Source organism: Cyprinodon variegatus, unplaced genomic scaffold (assembly GCF_000732505.1).
Source record: "Cyprinodon variegatus isolate N-32 unplaced genomic scaffold, C_variegatus-1.0 Scaffold319, whole genome shotgun sequence".
Lineage (NCBI taxonomy): Eukaryota > Metazoa > Chordata > Actinopteri > Cyprinodontiformes > Cyprinodontidae > Cyprinodon > Cyprinodon variegatus.
Window position 1 is genome coordinate 395,130 of NW_015150772.1, and position 27,593 is coordinate 422,722.

At 38.4% G+C, this 27,593-nt stretch overlaps 1 protein-coding gene across 1 annotated transcript; it reads left to right on the forward strand.

Annotated features, from left to right (window-relative positions):
• The first annotated feature begins 501 nt into the window (after positions 1-501).
• Positions 502-27,593, forward strand: LOC107090969 (monocarboxylate transporter 8-like). Its single transcript, XM_015384638.1, has 7 exons — positions 502-1,462; positions 16,291-16,435; positions 16,998-17,490; positions 19,814-19,957; positions 23,579-23,807; positions 25,693-25,959; positions 26,049-27,593. The coding sequence occupies exons 1-6, from the start codon at positions 1,099-1,101 to the stop codon at positions 25,941-25,943; spliced, it is 1,626 nt and encodes a 541-aa protein (XP_015240124.1). The 5' UTR covers positions 502-1,098; the 3' UTR covers positions 25,944-25,959; positions 26,049-27,593.

A 27,593-nucleotide genomic window follows, 5' to 3' on the forward strand; every position in this document is an offset into this window, starting at 1 on the left:
TGAAAATTAGACGATATTTAGAGAGTTAAAGTTGATTAAAACTGATCCTGTTCCTGCTCAACAATTACACTGAGCGGAGCTGTCAACCGCCCCAAGATGGCGCCACCAAATCACGTCAGTGCTCATAGATAAAATTGGTCGATGCTGAGTCTACTCTTATATTATGTCTATGATGGCCATGGCCACCACTGGCCCCCCATCTAGCTCCGCCTCTGACCAAGAGACTAGTAGGCTGCTGCAGCCTCCTGATTGAGGCTCGTTCATTATTATGGTGTTTATAATGTAAAAAAAAACAAAAAAAATATTGTTATTCCAGTTCACTTTGTAGAGATAAAACCGCATCAGATTTACTGATAAATGTAAAACGATTTACTTCAATAGCTGATAAGAAGCTGTGGATAGCTAAAACATGCTTACGACTGTTGCAGTCCCTTCGGAAACACTCGTCTCTTTCCGTCGCTCCGAAGTCTCGGACGCGAATAGCTTGGAAGCCATTGGCTCCAGCAGTCTGTCCGCCAGGGAGAGGAGGAAAGAGGCGGAGGGAAGCAGCAGCTCAATGACGGTAGAACCTGTGTTGACAGTTGAGAGCCGACTCGGCCCACCAGCGGGACTCCCACAGGCCTTCCTATATGTGCAGCGGCCTCAATGTGTCAGGGGAAAATCGCTCATGTTCGGGTTTCCTGCGACATGTTACGGGCCGGGTGCGCTCTGCGTGACAAGACGACGCGCTGCCGAAGCGAAGCGGACGCAGCGAGCGGAACCAGTAGCACAAGTAAATAAATATCTGGGTTAACTCTCTGCAGGCAGAAAAAAAAACAACTTCTGTAAAAAAAAAAAAAGGGAGATTATTAGGCCGGTGAATTCCTGGAGCCTAGAATGGGAAATGCATCGCTCCTAGCCTGGGGTTCATTCTCAGAAGTTGACGCTCAGACTTCGGCTTCGTGTAGGAGGCTGGTGTGCCAGTGAACCATCCGTCTTACACGTTTGACAGATAACCAATCAAATCTGTTATTCAAATCGCCGCTATTATGTCAGTGACCTATATGCAAGGCATGAACTCCAAAATCCAGCAGTAACCTCTCCTCCAGTCCAGACAGCATGGGGATCAACGGGTTAGAGGCGCAGCCGTCCACCGACATGTCCCGGGCGGAGCTGGAGGTGGATGGGAGCAAGGATGATCAACCAGCGGGAAGCGAGAGCAAAATCGCCAAGGAGGAGAGTTCCGTCCAGCTGATCGAGGGGGAGTTCAAGCCTGATGCTGAAGCTGGAGCAAAGCTGGAGATGCACGGTCAGGGAGCCGGGTTTGTCCCGCCAGAGGGAGGCTGGGGCTGGCTTGTGGTTTTTGCTGCAACCTGGTGCAACGGGTCCATATTCGGGATTCAAAACTCTTTTGGTATTCTTCATACGATGCTGTTGGAGGAACACAAAGACCCAAATGGCCAAACTTCTCAGTTCAAAGTGGGTGAGTACCTCTAAGAAAAATCAACAAGTGGGGCTGTGGTGCACTCTGTTCAAGATGCATGTAGTTTAGAGACACACATCTAACCTGAACATTTCAACAGTTAACATTTAAAACCACTTCTTTAGTTTAGATTTGGTTTTTAATATATTAATACATAAATAAATAAAAATCTACTTTACTTTGTGTTGGATTTACAATAAATATATGTATTTATTATTCTTTTTTTCAATGCATGTGCTCTAGTACATTTTTTCTAGAAATATAATCTCAAACAAAAAATCTGAACTGACACTTTAGACTTTAAAAGCCAGATTAATGCATGTGTGCTATATATGACCTTAAAGGTTGCATTATGGAAATCTATGCAGAGTGCTATATATAATCCTTTCACAAGCCTAACTGAAAAAAAGCCAGGATTCTCAGAGTTCAATCATTAAAGTGAAAATGAACCCTGATGTTTAGGATTATTTAAGAATAAACTGGCATGAGGTGCTCCAAAATCTCTGCATTTAGAGAACATGCTATCTAATAGATAGCCTAGTATTAAAGTAATATAAGATACAGAAGTAGAGAGTTATGTTTGAAATGATTTTGTACAAAATGTTACTTGGATTTTAACAAAACTCTAGTATGGTTCTGCTGGAGATTTCTTCCTGTTAAAAGGGAGTTTTTTCCTCTCCACTGTCGCTACAAGCATGCTTAGTGTGACGGATTGCATTCGAGTCAATGAGTCGATGCAATCAACTGGTTTTCAATAGATAGAAAACTTTGAATCAATTTGGCTGTATTATCTGGTGAACTGTAAGGTGCCTTGAGATGACATGTGTTGTGAATTGGCGTGATATAAATAAACTGAATTGAATACATGGCATTGGTTTGATAATTCAGTTTTGCAGAGAATAAACAGCCAGATATGTTTGTGGAAGACTTCTTTCAGCCAGCTGCTGGGCAGTGCTCAGAGTGCTATGCTACTCTGAGAAATATTTTTGAGTCGAATAAAAAAGTTTAAAACTACAAATAAAAATGAAACTGAAAAGAAATGTTTAAAACTACTCTTTTAAATTTCAAAGTGCCCCCCAGCATTAGATAATATGCGGTGTGGAATGATGATTGGCAGCTGAGGTGCCTAAACAAAATATTCCCAGCTGGTGCGTTCAAGAACCATGGGAACTAGACAGGTCTTTAAAAAAATCATATAAATCTTATGTTTATGTGATCTAAACCTCACTCCCCCTTACTACTAAAACCCAGTGGCAAAAGGCCACATGATAATGTTCTTGCAGTTTAGATTGGAGAACTTAAAGTGACTCTAGAAAGTACATTCCTTTGACTTACAGCACACTAAAACATAGTACAAATCTTGTATTACTTTAGAATATAAGTATATTTATTTTTTTTACAACTCATCGATCCTGTCAGACAGGTCAGAAATTACTCTGTATTCAGTGATGAATTGTCTGAAATAAAAAAATAAAAACACTTCCTAACTTTTGATCAAAGTATTAGCTCAATTTGAGATATATCAAATCATTTCTGTGGTCAGTATACAGCAGTTGGCATGTATCGATGCCCCATGTGGGACGACCTTCTCAACATTCCACCTATGTAACGTTAGAGGATCACTGACTGGGTTATGTGACCCAAAGGCAACCTGAGCTCTCCTTAAATGTGACTGCTAAATACGCTAAAAGATGTTGCTAGTGGATAAAGCAGTTATGACACTTACATGATCAGACTTATATTCGGTTCTCTGATGTAGGGTGGAATCTAGAGGGGTTGTTGTTACATTGTGACCTCCGCCAAGGATTTCATGTTTTTAGTCAAGTTGTTGTTTGTTTATCTGTCTATCTATGTACAAGAAAACTTTAAAAGTTATGAACATATTTTAATGACATTTTTACCAAAGGTGAATCTCAGTCCAAGGTTAATTAAATCTTGGTGATGATCCACATTAAGATTTTTTTAGAGGATTTTTAAAAATTATTTGGTTGAGCAAGCAGTTCCCCTCTAAACCAGAGAGTGGCAGCAGTGAGCAATAACAGCTTCAGCATTGGACTCAAAAAAATCCAAAAGTGTATTGAAGACAAAAACACAGGAAAGGTGAGCCATGCCTCGCTTGAAGTGTAAATCTGCTGTTTAAACAAGAAAGCAGAGTGAATGAAGAAGTTGAGAGCAGAACAAACACCAGAGGCTGCAGACAGGTGCTGTGCCTTTTTTTTTTAGAAACGTATAAAAAGATTTTTAGCAAATTGTTACCAAAGGTGCACCTCATGCCAAGGAACACTTCATTTGCGACTTTTAGCTATGGGTCACAATATGGGAAAAAATTTGCTGCTAACCGGTATGTGATCTCTTAGTTTGGTTTTAGTTTAACGTTACAACAGTGCAGCGTTGCTAGCAGTTTTACAGGGGGCTGAGCCTGAAGGTTGCATGTCTAGCGCCCCTAGTGGCTAAAAGTTTCACTGTGTTTTTTTTGTACATTCTTTAATAAATAGTGAGCTGTTTTTTTCTCGGTTTGACCTGCTGACTTAAAGATTCTGTCTGGCTGCTTGTAGGAATCATAAATAAATAACTAGACCAATATCCAAATAAATAAAAACTAAAAATATTCACACACCACTGACACAAAATTGTCAAGTCGTTTTTTTAGAGAAGAAAGATGAGGCCCACTCTTTTTTTGTCCAATTTGAATGTATTGTCTTTTTTATTATGAAGAAATTAATTACTTTTTTCATGTTCCATTATAAAGAAATCATTCAATTTACCGTCAGTCCCTAAGTGAACTACTGTGTGTAAGAGGAGCGAGTCAACAGATCAGCTGCTTTCTCTGGGTATAACTGAGGTATCATTAAGTTTGTGGTCCAACTGTTTTCTAACAGCTTTACTACCTGATTTTTATCATTTCTCTTGACAACGGATGTTTAGCATAAATATAAATTTTATTGAATCAAACATTTGTAATAAAATGTGCGGATGAGGAGTAATTTAAAACCCAAAAAGTACTTTTAAACTTTTTTTTAGCACTCTTCAGTTTCAAATCCTTTTCTACAGTATTAAATTTTTTTGTTTTAAATGATTTTGGCCCTATTTTGGCGCCATAATACTCCATGTTTCATTAAAAGATAAAGGCTAAGAAAACTCCAGTCACCCTCTTAAAATTGTCGTTTAATTGTAGTTTGTTAAATGGAAACATTGATCATCTTTGATCCTGTAACCTTTTTATACATGATATTGCCCAAATTTAACTAATTTCAACGGGATTAGTCAAAGTGGCAAAATATGTCAGATTTTCTGTTTGAACTTCACATTCCTCAGTCTAATGCTTGGATTGATCAGATGACTTTCTAAATACTAACAGTAAATGTAATGTATTACATGCCTTTCACTGACCTTATGTGTGCTGTTCATAGGAAATCTGATAGAAATCTGTTTTTTCTTTTATCATTGTACATTAAAATGTTACTCAAAAACAAATGCGTCAAACACTGACATTTAAGAAAATATCTATATCAGTGATTATAAGCTCCATAATCAGAATATCAGCAGAGATTCCTCTGTCACTATTCTGCCTGCAATTCTATGGATAGTGTAAAGTTGAAAGTGTAGATGTAAACTGCTGCTGTGTGAATCATTTCTTTTGCTGGTGTTAGTTTTGGCGCCCGTCCTTCTTCGCTGTCCTGTTCTCCCTGTATGATAACACAAGAGGGTATTTTTCTAAAGTTCTTTTCATGTTTCACAATCACCAGCTAAGGTTAAGGGCTGTGTGTGGGAGGAGATTAAACGGCTGCCTGGAACAAATTAACCCCTTTATTGTTACAAGTGGAAAAAAAGAGAGAAAAACTCTTTTGTTTTATTACTTTTATGTATTTAGATGAGGCATATTAGATCTGGGATTTGAGAGGCAGAAATTAGAATCCTTAACTAGACTAGCCTTGAGGGGGAGATGTTACAGGCTGCTTTTAAATGAATAATAATACAGTATATTTTCCTTTATAGGTTGTCACCTTCATGCTTCACTTAAATCTTTGTTTAATCAGACCTTCAGGGGGTACAGAAGGAAGTTTTTAAAACACCAATAGAGGCTTCTTTGACAATGGTCGTCAAGTGGGTGGGTTGCGAAACACAGATGGTGTTCATTTCCCTAAAGATTGCAGCAAGCCTCCCTTTCTTTCCTTCTCTAGCCAAACGCACAGTATGAGATACGTTATAAAGCTGCTTTCACGATCAGTGGGAAGCGAGCCGATCTTAAACGTGCAAAAGACACTGTTGTGCAAAACGAAGGAGAGAAGCCCCAAACACAACTCGCTGCGGTGGACGCATGGTTTGTAAATCAGGGGAATGTGTGAGACAGAGGCTGAGGAAAGGCTCGGCAGGCGGGGGGATTAATATTTTATCAACGCCTGAAGTAATATCGGTCTGTGAGCCACTGATATGAAACAGAGCGGAAGGAGGGTTGCACTCAACAAAAAAGCACATTCCTTCCTAGTTTCTTTTGAATTTATTTCCTTGTTTGATAAAGAGGAGACTTTCAGCTAAAAGTTTTGGGTAAAATTATCTGTTTATAAATTACCTATCAAACAGTAGCCTTGATTTCAGGCAGAGTAGTTAAAAAGCTAGTAAAATCTTGTGAGACTAGTCTGAGATGTACTCATAAAACCATCACCTAGGTTGCCTTTTAAATTGTTAAATACATTCACACTCCTGCTGGTATGTTGCGTTGCTCTGTGTCATCTCAGGGGTAGGATTCAACTTTTAAAGCCTGAATGGTATAAAACTGTGTGTTGAAAGTAGGGCTAAGAACATATAATCAGATTAATCGATTATTAAAATAATCTCCTATATAATCTTTAAACTAATTTAGTAATCGATTAATCATTAACTGGAGTATAGAGACTGTAAAACGTGCCTTTAGCTGACAGAGCAACTCACTTAGAGCTCTAATTATATCAAAATTGTAAAAGAATATTTAAACATTTTGCAAATAAGATAAAAAAAAAATATATCTGTCAATATCTGTCTGTCAATATGCTCTATCCAGAATTCCTTTAGAAGAAAAGTTTTAGTTTCATCTGGTTTACTTTTGCAAAAAATCTCTTTTTGGAAACCTTTTGCAATCTGATAAATCAATTAATTGAAAAAGTTATTGAGAGGTAAATCAATTAGCAAAATAATCATCAGTTGCAGCTCTAGTTAAAAGCGTTCTTCTAAGGCAGGGCTTGCGTTTGGCTCACACAACTGAAGTGATCAGTCAAAGGTTTTGTACTGATCGATTTTGCCAAAAATCTAAATTACGATTTTATTTAGATTTTCCTTTGCCCTTACCCCAAACTTGTCGGGGTTTTTTTTGTTCCACCCAAGGCTTTCAGTTTTTTAATGCTTGCTTGCCCAGTCTATTATTGCAGGATTTTACTGTAGTCTTTTTGTGAAAAAGTGTTTGCTTCTACTTGTGTGCATGAACCTGCATGCTAGCCGCAAAATTTACTACCTTTCTGTGTGGCAACAAACTAGGGGTGGAACGGTTCACAAAATCCACAGTTTGGTTTGGGTTCACGGTTTCGTGGTCACGGTTTTCGGTTCGGTTCGGTATATGTTGATTGTTAGCCTGACATGTTGGTCGTGTTGCTGTTAGCGTAAACAAAACGTGTTGCACAATGCTTGCACACCATTTTTATCCACAACTTTCTTTCCGCCGTCATCGTAGGTCACTCTAAATGCAAAGTGGTCCAATACAGCAGACCTATAAAGTGCTGCTGGTGCGACTTCCACCTCCTGTTCTTTCCCACTCGCCATTCCCACACAAAACTCCTAACAACTGATTTTTTCTTGCTACACCCGGCTAAGCTGCTTCGCTTCTTCTTCTTGTTTACCACTGGTGGTTGGCTTTAGTCGCAGTACCGCCACCTGCTCTGGAGTGTACACGCTTATATTGCAAATAGAGCTGAAACAATTAATCGGATTAATCGTGATTAATCAGTTATTGAAATAATCATCAACTACGTATTTTACTACTCAATTAACCCTTTACTGGTGTATAAGGCCTTTAGCAGACATAGCGACCCACTTTAACCAGTAATTATATAAAATTTGTAAAAAGTTTATCAGCATTTTGCATTTAAGATTCAAAATAACTTTTTCGTCTATCAGTATCTAGAATTCCACAAGTGGAGAAGTTTTAGTTTCACCTCCTTGAATTTCGTAAAAAATAAAAACCTTTTAGCTCTCCGATTATTAATCAAAAAAATAATAGACAGATTAATCGCTTTGCAAAATAATAGTTAGTTGCAACCATTATTCCAAATGCAATTCACTGCCCAGCCCTAGATTTAATTCAGTTTAGGAAGCAGTTTAGATTAAAAACATGTCTGTCCAGCTTTACACACCTTACTGCACTTTATTTAACTGTTTTGCTGCTATTTGAACTGAAGGAAAATTAACATAGTTAAACCAGAAAGTCAGCTGAAACCCCACTCCCTCCTCTTCTTCACCAAAGGACAGAAAAATACTTTGCAGCCTCAACTACCTCTCTGCAGATGATCTAAACATCCATTTAAAGATAATATTGTCAGTTAAGGACACCTTTAAGTTTGCAGTTTCTACAGCCCAAAAGACTAGAAACCAGCACTTACAGTACAAAATTAAACAACTTGCAGAAAACAGTTACTGTTTTACTGCATTTCCACTTGACCTCCAAGTTGGACAACACGCACCACAATGAAACGTGTTTACAAACACGAAATCTAGGGCATGGGTCTGGAGCATTTTAGATCATCACGTGTTTGCTCATCATTTCATGAAGTTACTAGAGGTGAGCAGCAAGAAATTGTACTCAAATAAGTAAAAGCAAGAATAATAGTGGTGTCAAACTACCACAGAAGTACATTTTATTCATAAAGTTACTCAATTGAATGTATGTAGTGAGTACCTACCTCAGGAAAGCAAAGCTAAGAAAAACTACATATGGAGGAGCAGAGAAAATATTAAACTAAATGCAAAGAGTTTAATAAATATCTGATTGCTTTTCCAACCACTCTGACATTGTTAAGTTTAAATCTCCACCTTTTTGCAGCTTGTTCCAAAGAAGGGGTGATCCTGAGGACATTATGTGGCTTACGCAGATTTTTTAAAAATAAGATGAACTGATATTAAAATGATAAAATCTTTAGATTTTTGTTATGAGAAGTTTAAGTTATTTGAAACATTCAGATCTTCAAACTACTGCTGGTATTTATTTTGGCCCTTGATGCTGAACCGCTCTGAGGCATACAAAGGCTTTAAAAAGTTATAGTCGTCTCTCTTTCTAAGTGTCATTTAGGTTTAAAGGAATAGTAAAAACACCCAGAGTCAGTGCTGCTGTGACCGTCTGTTTGGTCTCGGCTTTACGGAAAATAAAGAAGAGCGATGTTGTGAAAGAGACTGACACATTTGGTTTGATCTACTGTATCATTATCATAATATGTTATCTTTTTATCCTACCAAACTTATTTTAAACACAAAGCGACACAAAACGAATTAAACGTAAATCAAGAACCCACATAAAATCATCATAAAACTAGATGAACAGAACACATACAAAATGCCCATTAGCTAAGTCCATTGTCCATGACTTGAGGATGAAGAAACAATTATGCTTTTAGCTGGGCTTTAACATTTTTCCAAAAAATTATAATATCTATGATCTTCAACACATTGTGTAATCGTCCCTAAATAGATCATCTGTCTTTTTAAGGCTTATTGTCAGAAACAAGAGTTTAAAGACAGTCTGCTCCACAGAACTGAACAAAAACCCTTTTCTCTCATAATCTGATTGTCAGTGTGACAATTACCTGAGTTTTTTTTTTTGTTATTTTTAAACGTTGGCAGATATTACCAACATATCCAGTTGTTGGTGTTATTGTAATGAAAAACATCCACCCAGCACAAGAGGAGTTTCATTACAGCCTTGATTAGCTGTAAATGATCAGCATTGGATCTTCACTGCCTGAGATTTCTCCAGCGTTTCTCCTTCCTGCTCCACATCCAGGATTAGCAGGTCCAAAAGCACGGTTGGCTTTTTGGCATTCCAGAGAGAAGGGGAATGGGTTCAGGTTGGATCATGGTCTCATTAGCCTTCACACGGCAGATAGATACAGATGGTAAGGATTTGCTTTTTTTATGAGTGTGTGTTTTCTTTCTTTGGACTTTTGCCTAAATAAGGCTGGATAACAGAGGAGGTAGAAAGACATTAAACAAACGTCCACCTGACCATCATAAAATCTCATTTTCAGTATTATAAATTGATAAAATATCTGATAATCAGAAACAGAACCTCTATAAGTTACAGTAAGTTCCTCTTATTTTGCATTCATATTAAGGACCAAACAGCTATAGCTTCCACTGACCGACAGCATGAGATTACTCACAATCCTAAGTCATGAGGGATTTAATGTTGCAGAAAGCAAACACGTCATGATGCATCCTGCCATTTCTGCTGTCAAAACTCAGCGTTGAACCAAACCCCTTTGAGGATACTCCCCTCTTTATTTTACTGCTGATTTGCAAACGTTTCGTTCAACGCTTTTGTTTTGTTTTTTTAAAAGTCTCTCCATAGACGTCATTGCATCTGAGGCGTGGAATTGTGTAAATACCTCTTCCTCTTGATGATGAAAAAATTAAGAATTAGCCTACATAAAAAGAATGAAGGTGTTTTTACAAGGCCCCTGGTCTGTTGTTTTTTTCTACAGTATGCCACCACTTCTGCTAATCTACAAGAAGTATTTTAAACTGTTTCTTTTTGCTTGTATTGTTCTCAAACAACCTGCGTCTTAGTCTGGTGTTATTCTTTACCCACACAGGGAGCAGCATTGTTTAACAGCTCAGTGAATTGCTCAATACGAGCCACTGTGGACTGATAAGAATGGATTCTAATGAATGGACACCCCTTTAGGTGTGTGTCTTATTTTCCAGGGGCCCATAGAGGGGCATAACATTCAAAGCGCTAAGGATGTCTACATAACTCTGGATATAATTTAACACTAGATTTCTCAGCTAGTTGTAATAATACGTTTTGCTGAAGCTCTGAAGTGCCCACATGGCTGTTTGTAGATTTCTACAACAAAGTGAAAAATAAAAAATTTATGAAATAATGAAGATTTCCTTGTAAAAAGAAGAAAAAGAATGGGAATAGGTTTGGATGTTATCAAAGAAAACATCCAGATATCGATATTGACTTTAAATTTTAAAGAACATAATAATATGAATGTTAAATCTCTGCAATGTTTTGGAGTCGGATAAAAATTAATATTGCAGTCTTAGTCAAAAATAAGAGCGCATCTAAATAAAACAGTTTCCTCTGTGAAACACGGTGGTGGCAGCATTATGCTGTGGAGTAGCTTTTCTTTAGAAGTAACTAAATCAAATTATGAGCAGTTTTAAACAGAAATGACTCCAAAACTTGCCAGAGGTTGGTTTCAGTTTTTCTACATCATATCAAGCCCCAGCATGCCACCAAACCAAAAAGGATGTTAGATCTAACAACCAGGTTATTGCAACTATTTGTTTCTAAAATAAATTTTTTTTATTAAGCAGGGTTAAAATCATGCTTAAGTGGACTTTAAATGATTGATTACTGTCTTAATTTTTATTTCAAAAAGCCCTGCGTATGAACTCTGTATCTAGATGCATTCTTCTTATTCCTTAATTTTTCTGTTGATCATTACTTCTCTTTTAAACAATGTTGCAAAGGAAACTGGATATTTGTTTCTGTGTTGGCCAGGAAAGACCTAATCGGTTCACATCTGCAAAAGTAGTTGTTTATTTTCCCATTAATGATCAGCAATCGCAGGTCAATCATCCCCGTAGCTTTGTTGCTGAATGTTAGCATAAGAAATGCTTTCTACTCATTTTATTTTCTAGAATTTCTTTGGTAAGTGTCTACTGTTTAAGACCTATCTACGTCATATACTGGGCTATGTTCCACCTCTGGCACCTGCTAAGGACATTTTGTTCGGCCTTGTGGAAAATGATTTCTATATAAACCTTACATTCCTGTAAATCCATGTTGCCAATAATAGTGCAAAAACATGGATGGCTATTGTTTCTCTCTTACAGTGAGAACTTGACTCAATGCCAGCCACAGTCTGCTGCATTGTCTCCGTGACTGAATATTTCCTCTTATGTCTGGATAAGCCACAAACAATAATGTCGGAGAGGTTCTTTACAATGAGCTGTTTCCGATTGTTTGGCAGCACCTTGTGCATTAAGTAAAACTTAATTACCGTGTGAAGCTGGATTAGATCCTTTTTTCATATGCTCTGTTTTTTAACTCACTTGAGCTACACTTTAATGCTAAAAGTAAGGAGTTTTAGCTCTTTCTTTGCTCCCGGTTTGAATGTACTTTTCTGTGTTAGCTCGATTATTTTGTGAAAGCAGAGCTGAGGTTGGGTAAATGCAAGTTTCATGATCTGACTGCTTCGAAAGCGGTCAGAGAGGCATTAATAACTCAGTGTGCATTCTCCTACAGCTTGCCCACTACCAACAGCTTGGAGAAGTGTTGATTGGTCTGGCATACATGATGTTTATGAAGGCACAGCTGCCTCGCCGCTTGCTTTGCATAGATCAAAGGAGTCAGATTCATGCACATGTATAAACGATGTTGGGTTTGTTTCGGCCTTGCTTAAAAAAGAAAAAAAAAAGAAAAAAGAGAGACCACGACAAAAATATTCTGCACTTACAAAAAAAGATTCCCTGTAATTCCTGTTTAAATGTGTGTATGCTTCAACTGTTTTAGAGAACATGCTAAACAGCCTCCTCACATTGTGTTTGAAGAGACTTGCCTTTAAGGCAGAAAGAGATGCTTTCAAACCTGCACGGAAACAAGTCCTGTTCTTTGTGTTCTTATTCTTTTCGTCCCGGAGTGTGTTGACCTAATCCTCTCTAATGAGAACACCGTACTCCATTTACATCCCGACTTTTGCTCGGTTCAGAGAGGGCTCTTGTTTTGATGATGGGGTGATGGGCTTAGCTTATTTTCTATTTGATCTCTACAAAGGGACTGAAAAAGGGTTTGAAGTTTTCAAACTTTTGATTAAATGCTGCCTTTGTTAAAAACCCATAAAGGGTATTACCATTTTTCTAAGAAAAAACTGACTTTTCCTCATTAGTAAGGAAGCTTATTGCATTCACCTAGGAAAAAAAAAAAGAAATTGACTGTTTTCAGAATAAACAAGATCATTTTTAGAAAAATGAATGAAACTGTTCAGTTTTTCTGGAATAACGCGCTAATGCTGCTGGATGTTCTGTTACTGATGGAATTTCAGATTTGTAAGCAAGGGATCCTTTTCCTTCATAAGGTTTTGACATATGTCTTGTTTGCTAAATTTAATTCGTCTTTGCTTTCTTTTGGGATTGAGACACTAAAATGCTCTTATCTCTTAGATATGTCTCTATGTAGGTAGAAACACAAAGGTAACGCTGGAACACTCTCTCCACTGGCTCGAGAATAATCTGGCACTGATGACTGGTTTAAGGGCTGGTTAAAGGAAAATTCCGGTTTTTAACACTTTTAGCCCCTTTTCTGTAGTGTCCAGGATGAAATCGAATGATCGACACCAAAATTTTGACGATTGGTCCTGTCTCTGCTATTTGGCTCATGCAGAATCCCCCCCTGGCTGCTTCAGAATGGCTTTCATAGTGCATGTCAGATAATGTCCTTAAAACAACCTTAAACGTTCTTTTTTTAAAATATGCTACTCACCGAGTCGTCAACGCTGTTCAATGACGTTCAAAAACAAGTTTCGTAAAGAAAAAAACGTTCCTGTAGTGTTTTATTTAGCATTTTGTAAATCCCAGAACTATTTTTTCCGATACATCACAACCGCTTATAAACTTCCGCTTCCCGTTCGAATCTGAAGCGTTGCACACTCCAGACCACTAGTTGGCGACAATGTTTGTACCGTCAAACTCAAAGTCCAATATGTCCTCCTCAAGAATCCACCTTTCGTATTCCATTTTCAGAGTTTTTTAAAGTGTTTAACAGAGACGTTAGCACCTCGACGTCGGAGTACACAGAGTGAAGCAGAAACACTTGGGCCTTGCGAAAAGACTACAACTAAGCGTAAACAGGCCCCCTTTCCGTTTCCGGTGGCGGAGGGATATTGACTATTCAAACAGAACTCAATGGGATTTACAAAATGCTAAATAAAAAAGGGGGCCTGTTTACGCTTAGTTGTAGTCTTTTCGCAAGGCCCAAGTGTTTCTGCTTCACTCTGTGTACTCGAGGTGCTAACGTCTCTGTTAAACACTTTAAAAAACTCTGAAAATGGAATACGAAAGGTGGATTCTTGAGGAGGACATATTGGACTTTGAGTTTGACGGTACAAACATTGTCGCCAACTAGTGGTCTGGAGTGTGCAACGCTTCAGATTCGAACGGGAAGCGGAAGTTTATAAGCGGTTGTGATGTATCGGAAAAAATAGTTCTGGGATTTACAAAATGCAAAATAAAACAAGACAGGAACGGTTTTTCTTCACAAAACTTTTTTTGGAACGTCATTGAACAGCGCTGACGACCCGGTGAGTAGCATATTTTAAAAAAAGAACGTTTAAGGTTGTTTTAAGGACATTATCGGACATGCACTATGAAAGCCATTCTGAAGCAGCCAGGGGGGGATTCTGCATGAGCCAAATAGCAGAGACAGGACCAATTGTCAAAATTTTGGTGTTGATCATTCGATTTCATCCTGGACACTACAGAAAAGGGGCTAAAAGTGTTAAAAACCGGAATTTTCCTTTAAATAGAAGCTGCAGCAGGTGGATCAGATGAACGGTAATGAGAAACTGGGCGAAGCTAAGCAGGTGAATGAAATGAGTAATCCAGCCAGTCATCAGTGCCAAGATCATGATATGTAGATGCGATCACTGTTAGTCGACTTTTAGAAGTCACCCTTTCGCCGGGCGCCTCGTTTATCTCGTTCATTTAGAAAGATGGAACTGTTTTTTTTAGTTTATTTTTCATTATTTTGTTAAATTTGAAAAAAAAGAAGAATGTTTTTATTAAGTTTCTTAATTAATTTATTATTTGTTAATTCAGAAAAACAGACCAAATTTTTTAAGTTGAATACAGTACACTCCTGTACCCCAGCCTCTTAATTCCCTCTCTTGTAATCTACTGTAAGTGCACAAACAATATGATCTAGCAACATGAAATCGTGTGTTGTGTCAGATGTGGAAAACCTCAGAAGCCTTTTGAGAAAGTTTGAGAAACAGATAAAACAATGTTCATAGCAGAACCTCTCAACAGTTTTGCCCTTCATCTCGTTCATGTGATTCAGAGTTTTTATCAGTGTTGCACCAATGCCATTGTTTTTGGCCCTGATATCGATACCTGGCTGTGCAGTATCAGCCGATACCATAGCGATACCATCTGTTTTGAAATTGATGTGTGTGTATATATATGAAGAACTGCATACAACATGGATGTAAAATAAAGGCTTTATCAAGCTGCTGCCTACCCTTTTGAAGCAGGAAAAAGACTAATACCAAGTGAATCCAGTAGAACTTTTTATTGCCTACCTGGAATGGGTGGCAATAGTTGAATAAACTCAACCCTCAAGATATCGTATCGGTGCCCTATTTGTTGGTACTCGCAATACCGATACCACCATTTTAGTGCAGTATCTGGGCCCCGCCCGATACTGGTGTCGATATTGGTGCAACACTAGTTTTAATTGATTAGCTTTATTGTAATCGCTAAAAAAAACAATTAGATGGAGGGAGCATTGATGCTATTTTATCTCCACTGGGTTCTAATTGAACTCTTTTTGAATAATTATGAGCAGATAAATATCAGACAGCTTGTAGATCTGAACCAAGGCCACACAAACTCATCTCTGTAGTTGGTTAAAAAATACAGTCCCAAAAGGGGTCATAAAATAGAAAATTAAGGTAAACCAGGATTTACCAGGATGGATCTGCATGATGGCCTGGACGTGTTCAATCTAAATAATCTAGGGGATGGAATTTGTATTGAGCCTACAACTTAATTTTCCGTTTACAGTATAGTAAGTCTAAGAAGTCAGATGAGGCCATCACGTTTTCCATTGAACTCCCAGCTCAGTTTGACCCACAACCAGGACAGCATGGTGGACACTGAGCTACCTTTGCTCCCTTGGAGACGGGCCTCATGCGCGTATCTTTGTTTGCTCTACAGCGCACGCTGTGTCTCTGAGAGCCGCTTGGTTTGTTATGCTTGGACACTCTTAATACTTAACAAATATAAACTTTGAAACACTGTTTGATCTGGTTAGAGCCATAGAGAAACATTTCTTAAGATTTATTTGATTATTTTAAATCCAGTCTTTAAACTCACTTTTTCAGAATATAGGACCTCATTAAAACACTCAAGGAATTAGTTTAGTCGCTTATGTGCTGTTAACTCGTTATAAACCTTAACCAATCAGCTGCTGGGAGAAATATTATATACTATCCTGATTTAATGAATGGCAGAAGACTCAGTTATTTATTGCATTTTCAACTCTGTAAATCTATAGATTTGCACCATATTGAGGTATTTGTGGCTGAGATCAGCCGATGCCAGTAATATGCCAGTGCACTAAATGCTTTAATGTTTTTATAAAAGAATAACCAAGTAGGCCAAACATAAAGGTTCTGCAAACATGTGAAGGAAGAGATGCGAAAGTGAATTATGAAAGTATGAAGTAAGATGAAAATGTGATGGTGTAAGGACTCTGATCTTTGTTCTGTGTACACAGAGGGCCATATTTGCTTTTAGTGATTGCCACATGCAGTTCCCACTTTATGATGGGTTTCTCTCCTATCTGTTATCTTCTGCAGCCTTGGTCGGGGCCCTTGCCATGGGGATGATCTTCTTCTGCTCTCCTGTGGTCAGCATGTTCACAGACCGCTTCGGCTGCAGGAAGACCGCCGTCTGCGGGGCAGCAGTGGCTTTTATAGGGCTTCTCAGTACATCATTTGCAAAGTAAGACGCTCCTGGTGACTCTGTCACTCACAAGTATCTCATTAACCACGCTTAAACACAACCTCAGTCTGGGAAAAAATGCTTCTCAGCCCTGACATGACAAAAAAAAGGGCTATTCGCACGGCATGGCAAGACGTGGTGAATCCATTAAAGGACGAAGAACTTTAAGTGTGAAGAAGGCCTCTTTATTGGACCCTCATAGATTGTAACCCAAATGAAAAGGGTCAAAAAGAGATGTTTGCTGAAAGTATCATTGAAAAATATTTAGCTTTTTGTTTTGATCCAAAAGTACAGCTTAGTGGGAGGAGCCTGCTCAGTCAGTTCATAGCTGAGACAAAATATGGATTTAACAAGCTATTACTTAACATTTTTACATTTTTATTTCCTGTCAAAACTTTTGGCCACAATGCTGCAACTATGCCAATGTTCATACATACTCCTACCATATCTACAATTAAAACATTTTATTGATAGGAACAAACACATTTTCGATTATTTACCAGCTTTGATGATGTTTTTGTCTCTTGCATTTAAATCTTTTTTCTTTTCTTTGTGCTTGCAGCTCCCTAATCCTCCGCTACTTCACATACGGGATACTGTTCGGCTGTGGCTCCTCCTTCGCCTTCCAGCCGTCCTTAGTAATCCTCGGACACTACTTTCGGCAGCGGCTGGGCTTGGCCAACGGCGTGGTCACGGCCGGAGCCAGCCTCTTCTCTATGGGACTGCCTGTGTTTCTGAAAAAGCTGGTCGAACCTCTGGGTCTAAGCAGAACCTTCCAGATTCTCAGCCTCTTAATGCTGGTGCAGGCCCTTCTAGCATTAACATTCAAACCCTTGCTCCCCACCAGGGGAGGCATGGGCCCCCCAGGGATGGACCCGGGCCCTGCTGAATCCCAGACCCAGGCTACGGCTCAGGGGATGAGCAAGTGGAGCAAGGCGGTTGCTGGGGTTAGGAAATACTTCAACCTGCGTGTGTTTCACATTGTGACCTACCGTGTTTGGGCATTTGGAGTAGCAACCGCTGTGCTAGGATACTTTGTGCCATATGTCCATCTGGTAAGAGTTTCCCACATGACGGCCTCTTGTAGCTTCATAAATTAAAAGTGAACATCAGTCTCGTGCTTTAATCCTAACATGTATTTTATTGGGATTTTATTTGATAGACTGACACTATACTAAACTAACTAAATAGCTTTCAACTGGGAGAAAAAGGATGCATGTTTATTTAAAAAAAAATAAAAATCTGAAAAGCAGATCGATATACCAATGTTTTAAAGAGCCCCATTTTTGCTCCTGTTACAGCAGGAAGCCTTTTGCTTTTGTTTCTACGTTTTAAACTACTAAAGTAGATGTGCATGATCTAAATGTGCAAACCTGTTTACACGCACAGAGCCGATCTTCATATGAAGTATAAAGTGATTTGGGTGTGCAGCTTTGACTTACTTTTATGCAAAGTTCACCATACATGTTTATCATTATCACCATTTTCTTTATTGTATAAATATTTATTGCCATTATAACCTCCAACTCTGTTTCCTTTTTAGCCACTCTCACTCTGCCAGTACCACGCAAATGTTGCTTAGTGTAATAAGGTGGGACCAAACCAGTTTGCTCTTCCTTTTGCATACAATCTTTTGCAGATCACCCTTAACACAACTGCTAATTACATGTCCAACTATTTATCTTCTCTTAACTGAATTATTTGAAGTCAACCCCTAGAGACTGAACGTTAGGCCCAACCTCAGACCTCCCAGGCTTTCTCTCTGTGGTGATCTAGGCAATCAGAAAAAGTCTAGTATGGAGATTTGGGAGTGTACATTATGGCTGAAAATGTATTGAGATATAAGCCTTTAAACTGTGACCCTAATGATATTTAAACATAATCTTTAAAAGAAGGTCAGCCCCACCACCAACCATGCTTAACCCAGCTGTTAGAGGTTAAAAGGCTAAATCATTTCCTCTGCCTACATCCCCCAGAATGCTGTGCAGTACTGAATGAAAGTCCAGCTAAACTATAGATCATTCTGTTTACAATGATTCCAGTAATCCATTAATCTGATTAATTGTTTCACTCATTCAAAAACATTACATTTCCCTCCCAGCTGACAAGAACGCGTTGTTCGACGGGTTTGTTCTGGACACCACATGACTTTTGGTTTTCTTTGAACAATGGCTTTCTATTTACCAGCCTTTCATGGAGAACTGTGGAGTACATTACTAACAGATTCTCCCACTGAGGCAGCTCCTCCAGAGCTCCTCCAGAGCTGCCTCAGTGCTGTACACTATAAACGTTCAGAGGATGAATACATGAGATGATCCATGCAACACTTTGCAAACATTAGGATATACATTATTTTAAAATGAAATATAATTTCTCCTCTTACTGATTGTTGGTCTATCACATCCAAATAACAATAGTTGACTGTATGTAAGTCACTAAAAAGTCATATGACTGTTGTTAAAAATGTTTTTGCTTCCCATAAAGATAGATATTTTATCATTAAAAGACTTCTGTGTGCTGAGATTTTAGAGATGAATACAGCTTACATCTTTGCACTGCTGACTGCTAACCTTTATGGATTTGTGTTGTGCCACATTGGTATAAAGCATACATTTCTTCCACACCTTCCACAACTTTGTTTACTTTTGGATTTCCTGCTGCTCTCAGAAATGAAAGTAGATTTCTTTAACTGAGAGTATATAACTGTCCAACAAACGTCAATCTCCCTGATCAACTTGGGCTCTTTAGCTTTTTGCAATGATACCATTGGATTATGTGACTGCAAAATATGACTTTAAAGCATATCTAGATGGATTAGATAGTAAGGGATGGGAATGTAAAAGTTTTAGGGCAGAGCTGTGAAGTTGATCTCCCTCCATCCAGATGTCTGATGTTCCAGCTCCGGCCTCCCTCTGACCAGCCTGTTGTTTCAGGCCTGGGCCCAGATGTAAACACAGCCCCGGCCTTTGTATGGCTCCACCACCTCAGGAAGCCTCTCCTGTATGGCCTCTCTGTATCCCTAAACATGCTTATCCTATGGCCACCGAGTGATGCGGAGCTCTTCAAAGGCGAGCAAATATTTCACAAGGACCAGGAGGCTCAAGAAAGACTTCAGAGGGTGGTTTAATGTTTGTGGCCTGGTTTGGAGGGTCGTGGCTAAATGGGAGTGGGAGAATGTGATGACTATGCACTGGTTCTTCCTGTGCAGCTGTTCCAAAGCTCTGTTGCTCAGAACATTTTGTTTTTGTAAGACCTTTATTTGGGGCTTGGGATGAACTTCTTTCCACTGAGATGTTCACAGATTGTTTCAGGTCAAAAATCGAACATGAATGTTATCTTCTTGCAGTTTATAGTTTTTTTTTTTCTGGTCTTTTTCAGATAAAGTTTGTGAAGGAGAATTTCAAGGAGAATGAAAAGGAATGGGTGCTTCTCGTCTGCATCGGAGCTTCATCGGGGGTGGGACGGCTCGGCTTTGGGAAGATTGGAGACCTTATTCCTGGTCTGTGGAAGATCTACATGCAGGTGAGGAACTGGTGCAACATGAGATATGCTAGAAGTATTTTCTGATTTCAACACTGAGAGGTAACATTACCTGCATGGTGCTAATTTGCTCACCTAATCACTTTTTCAGATTTTGCCACTTTAAGATATTACATATATAAATAATATCAGTTATTACATATTATGTTATGAACAATAACAAAGTAGCAATCTTATAGGGAACTGATAGAAAAACATATCTTTGCATTTTATACAGCATTTAATACAGCTGACTGTACTCTGAGGTATATTTCTGCACACTTCTCACATCCAAAGACAGGAATCTTTGCCTGTTCTTCCTCTCATAGTAGATTTGAACCAAAGGCCACAGTAGCACATTAATACCCCATTATCTCAACTGCATCATCATAGCTATTGCTGTTTTTAAAGCAATATCCTGCTACAACTGGAACCTTGCCTCTTTGTCTAACTTCATGTAACCTTCTACAAAAACGGCTGCTTCACTGTCCCTGTTCCAAAAGCATGATGCTGCCACCACCATGTTTCGCTGTGTGGGTGGTTTATTCACCGTGTTGTTTTTAAACACTTTAAGGGCCTGATCTCCGAAGAATCCAAATAAGTAAGGTTAAATTGTGCAAAAAAAATAATAAAAAAAACATTGTGCTGGCAATGAGTGGCCATGTTTCAGTTGATCTACAAAAATTACTGAAGAAAATGTTGGCACATCATTGCAATGATTTCTTTTATGCATTTATCCAGTTCTGGGTAAATGCATGCGTAAAGTTAATTAATCTTTTAATTCATGCATGCGTAAAAGTGCGTAAAATAAATGGTAATATCGATAACTATTATTGATAGTGACAGTATCTCAAAGTGATACCAATAAAAGTTTAAAAATAAACAGATGAAAATAAACCAAGTTAAATATAAAGATAAGAGTCAGGCAACCTTTATAAGCTGGCTTTGTTAGCTTCTTCCTGATTCCCCTCTGCCAGAGTCAAGTCCTGGAAAAATTGAATTGTCAATACCAATACCTGACATGATGTGCTGGAAAAAGATATATTGCAAAATGTTATTGCAAAACATACACAACATGACTGAGCTTTGTACAGACACTGTAAAAAACAATGATGGTATTAAGGATGTTGAGATTTATTTACCTTTTATTAAAACACACTTCACAATTATGTCTTGGTCTTCAAATCAAATAAATTCAAGTTAAAGAAGGTGAAGGATATTGCAAGATACCATAACGGGAATGTATCCTTAAAATAAATTATTTAATACAATTTTTTTTTTTTTTTTTTTTTGCTTTGTAATACCTTATTTTCTACAATAAGTGTGAAAATGCAGTCTCAAATTTATCGGACAGGATTATTTATACACAGCTAATAAACATGGTTTTCCAAATGCTTTCTCTTCTAAGATGAGAAGCAGCTTTGCTGTTACCAAAGAGTATCATCACTGCTTATTGGCACTGATTGTTTGCTTCTTAGAAAACAGGAGGGGGCAAGGAAGCATGCGGATACAAGCAGGGCTTATTTCTCCCTGCTGTATACACAGGAATACAACATTTACAGATTGGTTTGATCTGGCAGAGACTGAGTCACAGGCGCCATTTGATAATAGTAACACAAAACAAACCGGTCCAGGAAAAGTCAATCCAGGTATAATTTAACTATTTTAAATAAATATTTAACACAATTATTTGTAAAAACATGGACAACCACTCCTTTTTTCTTATCATGTAAGTAATGGCATGTACCTGACACTATGTGGCACCCCTGTCCTTTTTGTCATATTCATTTGGTAATTTAATTTAAATTTGAACTTTAAGTATAATCAATATACATTTACAATAATCCGGAGGTTTGGAACATTTAAGAAAAGAAGAAAGAAAACAAGAAAAAGAAAAAGACATCTTCAGCCATAAAGTAATTTAGTTTGATCTTCCCATATGGAGAAACCTTCATGTCAGTAGAAACTTTGAGCTATTTGGCTGAATTAACTAGATGTTTATTTCAAGGACTACAGGAAGGCTTAGGAAACTGTACATTACTGTAAATCATGAAGGTGTTAGCATCATGCTGTGGGATTGGTTTACTGCCAGTGCTACATTGTTTAAACACTGACCTCACCATTCTTTATCTGCTCTTCAAATAAGCCAGATGATTGATTTGAACATGGATGTTTCACCATGACGAGCCCAGGCACACACTGTACATTTACAATTACTTATCACTTATTTATTTAATTGTTGAAATCCTGCTTTGTCTGTAAAACCACCCGTTTGGTGCCCTCCTCAGGTTAAAGGAAAATTACAGCATCTGATATTTGCCCAGCCCAAGAATATAATGTAATTTAGGAGAACTGATGTTAGCAGCTGTTTTCTGGACAGTGGTGGTTTGTTCAGGGACTGACATTAAATTAAATGATTTTGCTCTAATGTAAAATTAATAAAATGTGGTTATCTCCATTTTGAAAATTAATTAAAAAAAACTAGTCTGCATCATATTTTAACTTTGACTGACGGCAGAAGTGCAACACTAAAAAATCCTTTTCGTCAAAGGTGAGGATGTGATGAAAATATGCTAATGAAGATTCTCAGTCATCCAGGTCATAGTCATGATAGAAAAGTAATATGCGAAAGGTTTTTAAGATGATAAAAGAAAACATGCCAGCAATAAGCACGGTAGAAGCAGCTTTGCAATGAAGAGCCTTTTCTCCAGGTTAAAAAAAATATCAACTGAAAAATACATCTCCTACAAACAAATCTTCCTGAAGTCCTAAGGCAATAGTATAATTTGCTTTAAAAAGCATGATATGAGACCTTTAAAAAGGTTTTTGAGTGAAAATAATTGGTTTAACATATTTTGTTTTGACATCACCTTGCACAGACATTAACATCACAATGAACTACCTGAAGAAACTTCCCTAATAATACCTTTGAGGACGTTTACATTTTTATCTGAGGTGTGCAGGGAGCAAGTAAAGGCAGGCCAGAACAGGAGGTATGTCACTTTTTTGGTCTTCATCAGCAGCCTGGCTGCAACAAACTGCACAGACTGAATGCAAGCAAAGGAGGTTTTCTTCAAAAAACTAAACAGACTGTTTTAGTAGTCAAGGAAATGGTTGCTTGAATATATGCACTCAGCTGGGAAATGTTTCCTAAGTGATAAAATCTTACATTGATTGTCAAAAGACAAGGAGCTGTGAAAGATGACAGCCAGATTTGTAATGCTATATTAAACTGCTGAAACTATAAAGAGGAAATCATCGGGGGAAAATGACGAGCCATAGTTTGGTTTTTGACGTGTTTAGACAGTTTTTAGGTCTTCGAATAAGGCAAGGACTTTGCTGATGGCAACTAAAACATATTATTGCTTCTCACTTTACTGCTGGAAATTATACAAAATCTTTTTTTATTCAAGCCTTTATTTACAATTTAAAAAATGTTGGAACTGCATAAAAATCAATTCAATTAATTATGTAAAAATTAATTAAGCAATAAATGAATATTGGAATCAAGTAAGTTTTGTCTTGAAACCTATAAAAGATGTTTTTATGTTCTCAGTTAAGTTCACTCTTAAAGAACCAGGAGCTTTAACATAAAGAGATCTTGCTGCTTTTCCTGTGTTCCAGGTCATTTCCTTCATAGCTCTGGGCCTGATGTCCATGATGATTCCTCAGTGCTCGGTGTTCGAGGCGCTGGTGGTGGTGTGTGTGTTCCTGGGGCTCTGTGATGGCTGCTTTCTCACCATGATGGCTCCCATCGCCTTCGAGCTGGTCGGTCCCATGCAGGCCTCACAAGCCATAGGTTACCTTCTGGGCCTTATGTCCCTTCCCATGATGGCGGGTCCACCCATTGCAGGTATCTGTCCGCCTTGTTACTGAGATTTAATATTTCTTCTGTTAAGAATTAAACATTACAAAATCTTAGCTGACAAATGTTCACTGGGAAAACTTTCAGACAGGATGTGAGAAGTAAAGGTAAAGTGGGACAAAAGCCTTGCAGCTCAGATTGCTGGGACTGTAGCCAACTGCAGGCTACTCAAAGCATTTGTGTTGAGGGTAAAAGCACACAAGGGTGAAAGTCATCACTTTACCATCATAACAAAAGATGCTTCTTTCATTGTTCCTGAAAAACGAACCACTAAACACTTCTTTGATGACTCAGGCATGGCCTTGGCAGCCTAATTTATTTATTACTTACTCCTGTTACTTCTCCTTTGCTGAAATACACACAATATCTCTGCTAACATACCAAAGCAGACATAGACATAACAGATGCCAAAGTATAAACAATACAAGAAAGAACATACATATACAATGTCTGCTTTTGGTTGGACAAAGATTTAGTCTGGAAGGTTGCAATTATTGCAGCAAGATGCTTGAAATAGTGTTCAGCAATGTCGTCCAGTTACCTTATTCACTCCTGACAGTTATTGCAACATAGGTGCTGGTTGTTTAACCGGTTAACCTTTAGTGTGCAAATGAGCAAACCATTGAAAAAAGATCCTAAAAGTTGAATAAAGCTTTTCTGCCGTAAGAAGGGCCTTCTTTAGATGCATCCCTCTGAGCTACGGTGCATCTGGGACAGAAACAAAACTGTCGAACGGATCCACATTCAGCACATAGTTCAACAGGAGAGAGGCTGCTAACAAAAAGAAAATTCTGTAATATAACTTTTAAATGCTAAAGAGATGTTCCGTTTAGCTTTTCAAACTTTCAGCTCAAATCTAAACATTTCACATTAGCAGAATCCTATAAATGGGAACTTTAGGGCCAGCAACATGTATGGAAAGCCTTTACCCTAGGCTCACACCGACTCCGGTCTTAGCGTTGCGGTGCGGTGGGTGCGGCGCCGCAGTGATTCCAAGTCATTAAAAAGACGTAAACCTCTCTCACCGGCTGCTGAGCTGTCCGGCTGCGGTTACCGAGACACTCCGACGCTGCAGAAAATTCCGCAAGAAAGCTATCCTTGCGGCGTGCCGGAGCCCTCCGCAACAAGCTCTCGCAAATATCCTTATTTGGGCCGTGTTATCGCGTGAAGTTACGTGAACTCAAGTGAACTTCTGTTAAATCTCCGGACCTGTTGCCGGACCCGCAGAGCCGCACCGCACCGTAGTCAAAAGGGCGGTGTGAGAGGGGGTGTGCGAGAGTTGCGGTCTCCGTCGGCTCGGTAACCGCACCGGAGCCAGTGTGAGCAAGGGGTAAGGGCCACTAATTCTATAAAATAAAAAGTGTCTGCTTTGCTCTTTTTTTAGATAAAACTAGAAGTATGCGCATGAACTGCTGCACTTTATGGAATGGAAATGTTCATTTTCTTTTTGAAAGCTGTACTAAATGAAATTTTTTGTATACAAAATGACAGTAAAAGTTGTGAAAGTCTAGATTATTAAAACTTAAGTGGTTTAAACATATATTTTTTTAAATGTAGACTACGAGAGCCTTAAAGAAAAAGAAAGTAAGAAAAAAAAAAGCTTGCCATACTTTCTAGATTCCTGTCTCTGACTTAATATTTCTCTAATACTCTGTGTTGTTAAACACAAAACCCAACTAAAAACATTAGGATATGTGCGTGTAATCTGACTAGACGCGAACATTTCAAATGTTCAAGGAGTAATAATATTTTTGCATGACACTATTTGGGAAAACGGAGGCCTTTCTAGGCTTGCTTTTCCAAAACTTTCCAAAGCTTTTCCAAACCTTCAAATAGATTATGTTTAACATTCTCTCATGGATCTTCTGCTCAGGTCTTCTTCATGGCTACTTCGGTAACTACACAGTAGCGTTCTCCCTGGCTGGGGTACCTCCTATGGTTGGGGGCGTGGTGCTGTTCTTTGTGCCCCTGATCCACCGCAGGATCCAGCGGAAGCAGGCATCGCCCGAGGAAATATCTACGACTACCCACATGCTGCCCACCGCCCCACCTATTGGGGAACCCAAGAGTTGCTCCAATGGAGACATCCTGCCTGGTTATACCGACGTAGAGACGCACATCTGACTCACGTCTTACAAAGGTACCTCCCTTTTTTAAACCTGCAGGTTCTAATAAGTATCATATTTACTGTATTCGTCTAATATTTGGTTGTATTTTTGCTTTTCCCAGGGATTCCGCCCACCAGCACTTTCCTTCTGCTCAGATCATCTCACCTTTGGTCTTCACTCTAGTTTACCTTTAATCCAAATCGCTGCTGGTTGTAACATTTTTTTTTCTGTGCAAAGAAAAGTTCAGAAATTAGTTCAAGTTTATAACCTGTACAGAGGGCCAGAAGATGTGAGTGCGGTGCTGGATCATCTAGAACCATTTTCTAATGAATCTATGTAGGAAGACAAACCTCCAAATGGGAGAAATTACTGACAGATCTGCAGTTTTTACAGCATATTTTTATGAAAACATTGCATTTTTTCTTATTTTTTTTTAAAAGTCCTAAATAGGATGAAAAAGCTAAGCAGGAGTTGCATTTATTTGATTATTATTTGTAGTACCTCACACATAGAGGATAGGAAACATGTCTTTTATTTAGTTTGTGTTGCTTAAACAGTCTTACCATTTTGTAGTGTTATAAGCTCCGCTTTATCCTGCAGCTTTTGCTCTCTGCTAAACATACTCATCTTTCCTAAACCTGATCAGTAAACGGGCTATTCCACTCTTAGATGAGCCACTAAACACGATCACCTCAAACTAGCCGCAGACGAAATTTAGGTCCTGACCTTTTTGCCGTGGAATAACAAACATTAGTGGAACGGTTTGATCTTCTCATCCAAGGAGAAAGATGCGTAGATCTGGCAGCTTTTAGTATGTAAAGTTTTTTAATTACTTCTCTCATATTAGTTTTCATCTGTTCCTTCTCAGTACATGGGTACAAGTAAAGACTTACAGTCCAAACTAAAAAAGGTTGAGCATCTGCAGCTAGAGTTGATGAAAAGTAGAGAGACATCCAGACATCAAAGCTTCAGTTTTCTTAGCCTTTTAAAATTTTAAAGGGTGCTACACCGGTCTACATCTACAATGTTTGAATCTATACCTTTTGCTCTGAAGCTATTAGTTATTAATTGTACCTTCTATTAGGTTTTTTGCTTTAATATCAGAGGCATTCAAAGAAAGTTGAACTTAAAACATTAACTTTTTTACTTTTTCACAGGCATCAGTTACCTTGAGACCACTAAGCAACAATTAAAAATAACTATAATAGGTCAGTAGAGTAGTACTAACTTCCTATAGTGGGACAGTTCAGAGGATATAAAGTATTTCTCAATGCTCTTTATGAAGGTTTAACAGCTGGGTCACACGATGCTGGCACAGTCACTACACAGCCAACATCATCTATACAACTATCTCTATCCAGTAATGTTAAGCTTTCCATAGAAATGCTCACTTTAGAAATAGAGAAATAACAGATAAAACAATGGGAAAGGGTAAACAAACAGGAGCCAAATGTTATAAAGGAGTAATGCCGTACTCTGGATTGAGTTCTGCAAACAATATTTACACAAGACACAAGAGGAGTTGCCACAGACCGTCACCCGGTAAAGGTATAGTGGAGGATTTTTGCGAATTTTTGAAAAGTGAAATGCACAACCCTGTACCCACTCCTAAGAGGGGCGTCTTTTAAAAATGTGCAAGAGCATGCACAAGCCCATTTCTCCTCAT